The sequence below is a fragment of the Arachis hypogaea genome, chromosome 6 (assembly GCF_003086295.3).
Source record: "Arachis hypogaea cultivar Tifrunner chromosome 6, arahy.Tifrunner.gnm2.J5K5, whole genome shotgun sequence".
In the NCBI taxonomy this organism is placed as follows: Eukaryota; Viridiplantae; Streptophyta; class Magnoliopsida; order Fabales; family Fabaceae; genus Arachis; species Arachis hypogaea.
The window spans coordinates 110722797-110731661 of NC_092041.1; the positions used below are offsets into that span (position 1 = coordinate 110722797).

At 29.2% G+C, this 8865-nt stretch overlaps 1 protein-coding gene across 1 annotated transcript; it reads left to right on the forward strand.

The window, feature by feature from the left end:
* Positions 1 to 560: 560 nt before the first annotated feature.
* Positions 561 to 6305, forward strand: LOC112755677 (BIIDXI-like protein At5g11420). The gene is made up of 3 exons (XM_025803922.2): positions 561 to 762; positions 2849 to 3349; positions 5431 to 6305. The coding sequence occupies exons 1-3, from the start codon at positions 690 to 692 to the stop codon at positions 5955 to 5957; spliced, it is 1101 nt and encodes a 366-aa protein (XP_025659707.1). The 5' UTR covers positions 561 to 689; the 3' UTR covers positions 5958 to 6305.
* The last annotated feature ends 2560 nt before the right edge of the window (positions 6306 to 8865 follow it).

An 8865-nucleotide genomic window follows, 5' to 3' on the forward strand; every position in this document is an offset into this window, starting at 1 on the left:
TTAAATTTTTATATTTTTTTAATTAAATTTTTATATAATTTTTTTAATTAAATCCCTCTTAGCAATAATTAACTTAATTTTATAGGAATCTAACTAAAAAAATTTGGTGCAGTAGAGCCTCAAATAAAAAAATATATATAAAGATCCAATTAAAAAAATTTAGTATAAAGACTCAATTAAAAAAAATAAAAATTTAATTAAAAATTTTATAAAATTATAAAAACCAACAAAATAATTAAATTTTATTTTAATCATTTAATGTAACTATGTAAGTGATCATGCTAAAGACATAAAAGACAAAATCGTCATTCAAACATCAATCCAATAAAATTGAAATCTTGAATATAAAAATTAAAGACTAAAAATTTAAAAGCAATCGACTTCAATTTACATAAAATGAATAACTAAAAATAGTTAAATAATTTAATTAATTAAACTAAATTTTTATCTAATAATTTTTAATTATTAACTTCACATTAATTTTATTGCATCTAATTTCTCTTGATAAAGATACGTTACTATTCAATATTGATGACATAATGGCTTATTTGTTATTTCCTTCGAAATCCAAGTCTTTTATGATAAGAAGGCATGCATATAAGGCCATGCCCCCAACACTTCCCCTATGCTACTTCATTTTTCTTTTTTCTTCCATTTTCAAAAAGCTTCTTCACTGTCACAGCTAAGTTATGAAGGCAACTTTGATGCTTCTGTCGGTGCTCTTGTGCGCCACCTTTCATCTTTCATTCTCCTTCATAGATGGTAAGCTACAAACTAAAATACTTCAATTTATTATTCTACTATATATAAATATAACGTGAAAATTTATATACAGTGAATTTTATATGAAATTGATTGTATTTAAATTTTTATTTAAATATAAAAATATTACTTACACTAGCATGATGAGTGGTATATTTTCTTTATATATAAAGAAAACAAGTAAATTATATATCGTTTTCCACAAAAATATTTTATTTGACATAGTAACTCCTTAAACTTTTTTTTTTGGATAAAATGCAATGTTATATATATGTATACATGTTAGGAGTATTATAGTTACTTATATTATAAAATTTATATCTTCTTTAATGTTTAAAAAGATATATGATCGAGTTAATATACATACATATATGTATTAGTTACGCAACTATTTTAGAAAATATCATGGTGTAGTTTAGACTAAATTTTTATATTTTTCAACATTTAGTTCAAATTAAAGTTTTGAAGTATCAAAAGCGAATGAAAGTAAATATGCTATTATTGAGTATATATAGGTATAGCTAAGCAAAGATAATTCTGGCTTCTAATGTTTTTAGGCAAAGTAATTAAATTCAACAGTGATGACCAATAATGGCGGTTTCTACATTTTGGTTCATCAATTCCAAAGATAGAGATAAAGGTGAAATTTTTTTGTAAAGAAAACCGTAACATTTCCTAATAAGAATAAAAAATTAATTATATTTTATAGTAAAATTTCTCTTACTCGTAGACCATATAATAGGAATTTTTTTTTTTTCTGTCCTCATCTTGTGACATTGAATTTTGTGGGGTTAAGTAGCTCATCATCATATAGTGACCTAAAGTCTCTCAAGAGTCAAGACAACTTTCATTTTTATTTTTAATTTAATTTTATTTGTTTTATTGATTATTTTGGGTATATGGGGTCCACACTCCAATAAGCCATGCACCAAGCATGCAGTATGTTCTGAAAAATTCACATGGCCATTTTAATTTTTAATTTGAATGCTATATCACCAGTTACTAAGGTCTAAAGAATTTTAATAATTTCCTTCAAAAAAAAAAAAGAATTTTAATAATTTTTAACTGGGTAATCAGAGAGATGTTGCAGGCCACATGGCATCAGATTTTTTTTTTATTATTATTTAAAAACAACTCTATCCCTAACTAGCAACTTGCAAGTGTTGGATTGGGGAGACCAGAAGAAATTGGATTTGGAGATTGCAAATGGTCCCCATAAAATCTAGTAGCAGTAATTTGCATTTACATTAAGTCGGTATAAGAGCTCAAATATTTTAATAAATTTCTTATATTTATTTTTCATTGTAAATATATCCAGTTAATAATAGATTATACGATTAATTTTTTTTACATATTATTTTACTGTTATTAAATTACTTAAATACTGAATGATTTGGTATTTAACAAATTTTTAGGAGTGTTTGTGATACAAATAATTTGTCCAAAAAAAAAAAGTTTTTATTCGTAAAGTATAATTTGTCGGAGATGTATTGTCAATTTGCAAAGAATATGTTATAAACAAAAATATTTATTCTATTAGTAAAAGTACAATCTGCTGAAAATATATTGTCAATTTTTAACTTTCTATTAAACACTGTTCTATTCAATATATATGTGTTCCAAATAAAAAATCATAAATTATAATACTAACCTTTTTTCCTCTAAAATCTAATAATATCATGTGCAATACTTCTTTGTTTGTGGTGTTATGAAACTCCATATTTTTAAGGACAAATTTAGTATTAAATTTAGGGTGGAAAGTTTAATATCTTACATACTAACCTTAAAAGGTTTAAAAAGTTGTAGTGTAAATTTATGCAAATAGAATAAGGTGAAAACTCAGCTGCAATCGACTTCACGTGAAGTTGATAGCTGAGGATCGTTAGATGAAAATTTAGTCAAATCAGTCAAATCATCTAACGATCTTCAGCTATTCACTTCACGTAAAGTCGACTGCACTTGAGTTTCCACTATAGAATAATATCATGTAGTTTAATATTTTTCTTTTTTATGTGATTTAACCTATGCTTCAATATTGATATTCACATATTGGTGTCCATCATCTAACACATGAAAAATGTTACAGGACTAGTAGCAAATGGAAACTTTGAGCTAGGTCCAAAGCCATGGGCCCTAAACGGCTCGGTGGTAACTGGCGGCAGCCACGCCATACCGGAGTGGGAGATCTCCGGGTTCGTGGAGTACATAAAGTCAGGTCAGAAACAGGGCGACATGTTACTTGTTGTCCCGGAGGGAGCATTTGCAGTGAGACTAGGAAACGAGGCTTCAATTAAGCAAAGAATTAATGTGATTAAGGGAATGTATTATTCCATAACATTGATGGTTGCACGCACGTGTGCACAAGAAGAGAGGCTCAACATTTCAATTGCTCCAGATTTTGGTGTGATTCCAATTCAAACGTTGTACACAAGCAGTGGTTGGGATCCCATTGCTTATAGCTTCAAAGCAGAGTCTAATGTTGCTGAATTGGTTATTCATAACCCTGGTGTTGAAGAGGATCCTGCTTGTGGCCCACTTATTGATTCTGTTGCTCTTAGAACACTTTACCCTCCTAGACCTACTAACAGTAAGTTCTTTATCTCCTCTTTCATTTTATTTCAATTGCTTAAAATTTTCAAAATTCTTGGCTATATAAAAAATAAATAAATGCTATGTTTATATTAAAATTAGCTTTCAAAATTAGTCACTATATATTTATAAAAATATATATGTTTAACTCATTTTAAATGTATATTTTGTATTTCAACATATATTTTATACAATGATTAATTTTGATGACTAATTTCAAATGTACATTTAGTACGATTGTAAAAAAAAAAAAAATGGTTATCAAGTTGGTTGTTATATATTTATTTATGTATATAAGTTGTTGATTTTGCGACGGATTTTTTTTATGTATGTGTAGCATAATTATTATTTTTTATATGAGTTACTACTAAGTTATTTATATTAATTTGGGTAAATTATACTTATTTCTTGTGAAATTAGGTGGCGTTACAATATTACACGAGACATACTTAGTACTTTTTAGTATTTAAAATTTTATTGGATAATTTCCTTTTTTTTTTTTTTCAAAATACAAGAATGTGAAGGGCAATGTTACCAAAATATCAAAGGGGATTAATAGTGTATACAGTTGAACCTAAAATTTATTAATAGATAGTTAGCATATTATATGTTTATTTGAGTTTGAGGTCTTGTGTTTGATATTTTATCTTTTTGATCTCAAATTCTTTTTAAGAGTAATTCCTTATTTTACTGTATTTAAAACAAAATATATATATTTTTTAATTAAAGTGTAAGTGGTGTGTAAACATTCGCTTGCATTTTTTTGCTCTGGTTCCTTTTGCTAGAAATTAAGAAATGAGAAATTTTAGGCAAAATTAAATGCTACTTTTTGAAGTTTGATTGTTCCTTTAGCTAGGCTTTCACACATTGCCATATATTTATGAATGCATATAAAATTGGGTGTCTCATTTGACACAATATTCCTTATACTATCAATATTTATTCACATATATATAGTTATTCATTGTGATTCTTCAAATGAAGCACATAAGAACAAAAATCTATAGTACAATAGAAGAAAGTCGGAATTATTAATACCTATAAGTTATAACAGTAATTAGTTAAATATATTTAATTTGTCATCTTTATGCATTAATGTCGGACAATAAAAAAAAAAACACCACATGGTCGTGGTCCTGTCTTCAATATTTAAGTAGTGAGGTAGGTAGGGTGTTGCAATCAGATTAATAATAATAGTAATCCATTTTATTTGATTATTTTTTCTTCTTCTTGGAAATAGCATATGCATATGATTAAATTTATCTTCTCAGATGAACTATTGTTTTCTTCATTACTTCATTGCATGTGTTTAGATCAGTTTACTTTTCAGTACTTACCAGACATAGTGAAAGAAAACAGTTCCGATTGAACAGAAAATTGTTCCCCTTAGAAATGGAAAAAGGAAGAGCAAGAAAAAGAAGTTAATGCTTGCCAATAATAAATGAAACAAGAGAAATTTGAATTGAATCCCCGTTGCAATAGGACCACCCATGCATGCAATGAATGTTTACAATTCCGAATTTATTTCTTCAGTTAGCTATAATAATTAAAGTGAATTTTATGGTATTTATAATACGATGTCTAATTTTTGTTTAATTTATTATTTTTTATGATAAATTTTAAATATTTGATAATTATTTATTTTTGTATTTTTAAAATTAAATATTAATTTTTAACTCTTTAGTAAATTGAACAAATATTTTTAGATATTACAGTAACTACCTAATTAATTCATGCATACAAAAGATACTTTTGTAGTTCTCCCCACAATTCAGAATTTCAATTTGTAGCCTTTTCATTATATAAGTATTATTAAATTGATCCATCTTTAGGGGTGGGTGGGTTGGGTTGGAAAGGGAAAAAATGAACTTTTTAGAACAACTTTCTTTTAAAAGTGAATAATGAATTATATGTTATTATAGATTTCATCATGATACTATTTTATTTGGTCATTCAATCGTATAAAGTTCTATCAAAAATAGTATATATAATTATTGATAATGTAAAATATTTTATTGTCAATTTTATTTCTTATATTCATCAATGTTCTAACTTTTTAACCTATTTAAAATATCACAGAGAATATATTGAAGAATGGTGGATTTGAAGAAGGACCATATGTATTCCCAAACACATCATGGGGAGTGCTAATCCCACCCAACATTGAAGATAGCCACTCGCCTTTACCGGCTTGGATGGTCGAGTCCCTCAAGGCTGTGAGGTACATCGACTCGGCCCACTTCTCCGTCCCCCAGGGGACGAGAGCCGTGGAGCTAGTAGCCGGTAAAGAGAGCGCGATCGCGCAAGTGGCGCGAACCGTCCCGGGCAAAACATATGTGCTCTCATTTGCAGTTGGAGATGCAAGCAATTCATGTGAAGGGTCTATGATTGTTGAAGCATATGCTGGGAAAGACACCCTAAAAGTGCCTTATGAGTCCAAAGGAAAAGGTGGGTTTAAAAGGGCAGCCCTAAAATTTGTTGCTGTTAGCCCAAGAACAAGGGTCATGTTCCTTAGCACTTTCTACACTATGAGGAGTGATGATTTCTCTTCTCTTTGTGGGCCTGTTGTTGATGATGTTAAGTTGCTTAGTCTTCGTAGGCCATGAAAAATTATAGTGTGTGATGGGTTCGGTCCATTAAGTTGTGAGGTTAATTAATGAATCAAAATATCATATATGGTTTTCTCGAGTCTTGGATATTTATATTTATATATTGTTAGGAGAATATATATATTATTATATAAAAGTGTTTCTTTTTTTTTTCAAAGAAGAATATAAGAGATGCAAGAGTTTTTAAGTTTGTTTTGCAATTTTATATGAGATGAGTGTGTATATCAAGGTGTGTATGTTAGGTATATATTAAAGGCTATACCACATAGTTGAGTATTATTCCTATAAAATCTTCTATGTAATTCAATTTTCCAAAATAAATAGTGAAACATAGATTATTGATAATTTTACTCTCTCATTATTGTTTCTTTCAGTTGAAGTACTATGTTTTAATTTAGTTTTAATTTCTTAGAGCTAATAATTAGTATTAGCATTAAAGTTAAATAGGTTTAATTCAACTTTCAAAAGCTAATTTATGAATAATATCTTATATTTTTAAATTATTTAAAAGATATATTTTTGAGATGGATAATCCTGATTATTAGATAAATTTTGATATTATTTTAAAAATAAAATTGAATATATAACTTAATTTCAAAAGTTAATTCAAGAGACAAAAAATATCTTATATTTATAAATTATTTAAAGATTATTTCTTTAAAAAATGTAAAACTTGTGGTAATTAGTGTTGGTGTGTAATTTCTTTTGTAGGAGAAAGACCAGCCAAAAAAAAAAAAAAAGAAAGCAAAATATAGTAGCAGAATGAATTAGTTGATTAGTCCGAGACCCACTTCACTTACCATTCTTTTAGAGTATTGGAAAAATCTCAACTAAGCCGGAACTACAATACTCTCTTTTCTTCACAGATTTTTTCTGCTTTTTCTCTCTTCTTATTTTGCTTGTAATCTCACTTTCTCTCACACCTTCATAGCTTCTGATGAGAGGGATGGGCATGTTATTTCTTATTGTTCCAAGTGGCGTGCAAGTGGTGTTCAAAGGGCGTGCAAGTGGCGTGTATCTAACCATAAGCCTTATGCTCAAATTTCTTTTGGGCATGTTATTTCTTATGAGTTTTTTTTCTTTAATACTTTTTTTTTTTATGGTTCAGCTAAACTCTCTCTTGCTCACACCTTTTCTTTTTTTTTTTGTTCTACTTGTGATCTCACTTTCTCTAACACCTTCACAGCTTCTTATGAGAAGTATGGGCATGTTATTTGTTATTGTTATATTAGTCCTCGTACTAGTGGAAGTAGTAGCTATAAATGATACTTATAGTAATCAAATATCCCTTGATGTATGCCAAAGTAAGCGTTATGGTGTTCAAATTTATATACCGATAGTACTATTTTCGGTTTAATATGGGACAATAAGCCAGTCAAAGCCACAAACGTCTCCCAAAATTAAGTAGATATATTGACTTCTGCCATCGAAGTTTATTATGATAGTACCTATGGTAATCACGTTAGTTTTAGTTCTTCAAGCACAATCACAAATGGTCTTTCTTTCATCATTTCAAGCAAAGACAACAAATTCGTAGGTGTTGGCTGTAGTACTTACGGCTATCTTATTATCTATAGCAACACCAGCGGTTATATAATGGGGTGCGTAACAAAATATCATAACATGAGTATGGCAATAGATGACAGACATTGTTCCAGCAACGGGTGCTGTGAGCTGGATATTCCTACCGGAATGAGAATGGTCGCAATTCAAGTAGCAACCTATTTCTACTGTGGCTATTCCTTTGTTGTCAAGAATGGCTACTATTCGTTTTCGAAGGCCCGCGTGGAGAATCTACCATATCAGATGTTTCTTGTGGTGTTCGATTGGAATGTTGGAAACAAGACATGTAAAGAATCTTTGAGCAGAGGTACCAACGCTTGCATGCTCATCAGTAGGGATGGGCATGTTATTTCTTATTATTCCAAGTGGCGTTCAAGGGGCGTGTATCTAGCCAAACGCCTTATGCTCAAATTTCTTTTGAGTATGTTATTTCTTATGTTTTTTTTTTCTTCAATACTATTTTTTTTTATGGTTCAGATAAACTCTCTCTCTTGCTCACACCTTTTCTCTACTTTCTCTTTCTTTTTGTTCTGCTTGTGATCTCACTTTTCCTCACACCTTCACAGTTTCTTATGAGAAGGATGGGCATGTTATTTGTTATTGTTATATTATTTTTTTGACAACTTTAATTTGTTTTCTCTGTTATTGCAGACATTAATGAATGTGATACGCAGAATCATACATGTCTAAGTAAGGATACCTGTCTCAATTTAATTGGATCCTATTCATGCTTGTCTTCATGGACAATTAGAAAATGGATCAATAATAGAAGGCTGCCATGAGAAAATTCACAAAAAATATGCTTCCAAAAATTGTCACCGGTTAGCAATTTCACCACGGTTATATTTATTATGCCAGCTAAAGATATTAATATAATACAAAAAAATTTTGTATGCGTCCAATTTTATTTACAAGTTAGAAAGATGACGGGATCAGTTTGTATCTAATTGGTAGATATTTAGTATACATGTAATATCATTGTAAGATAAGATAAAATATTATGATAATATAAGACAACATAGTTCTTGATTAGGTTCATATATGAGGACTGGTCCATGCCTCACTCTGCAGCAAAGTTAAAATTCTCATATTATTAAGATGAGAGATGTTATCATGCACCTAATAAAAAAGATGAACTATAATGATCTTTATTATAAACAATACTCTCTTTTCTTCACACATTTTTTCTGCTTTTTCTCTCTTCTTGTTCTGCTTGTGATGTTACTTTCTCTCACACCTTTACAGCTTCTGAGGATAGGGATGGGCATGTTATTTCTTATTATTCCAAGTGGCGTGCAAGTGGCGTTTAAGGGGCGTGCAAGTGGCGTGTATCTAACCATAC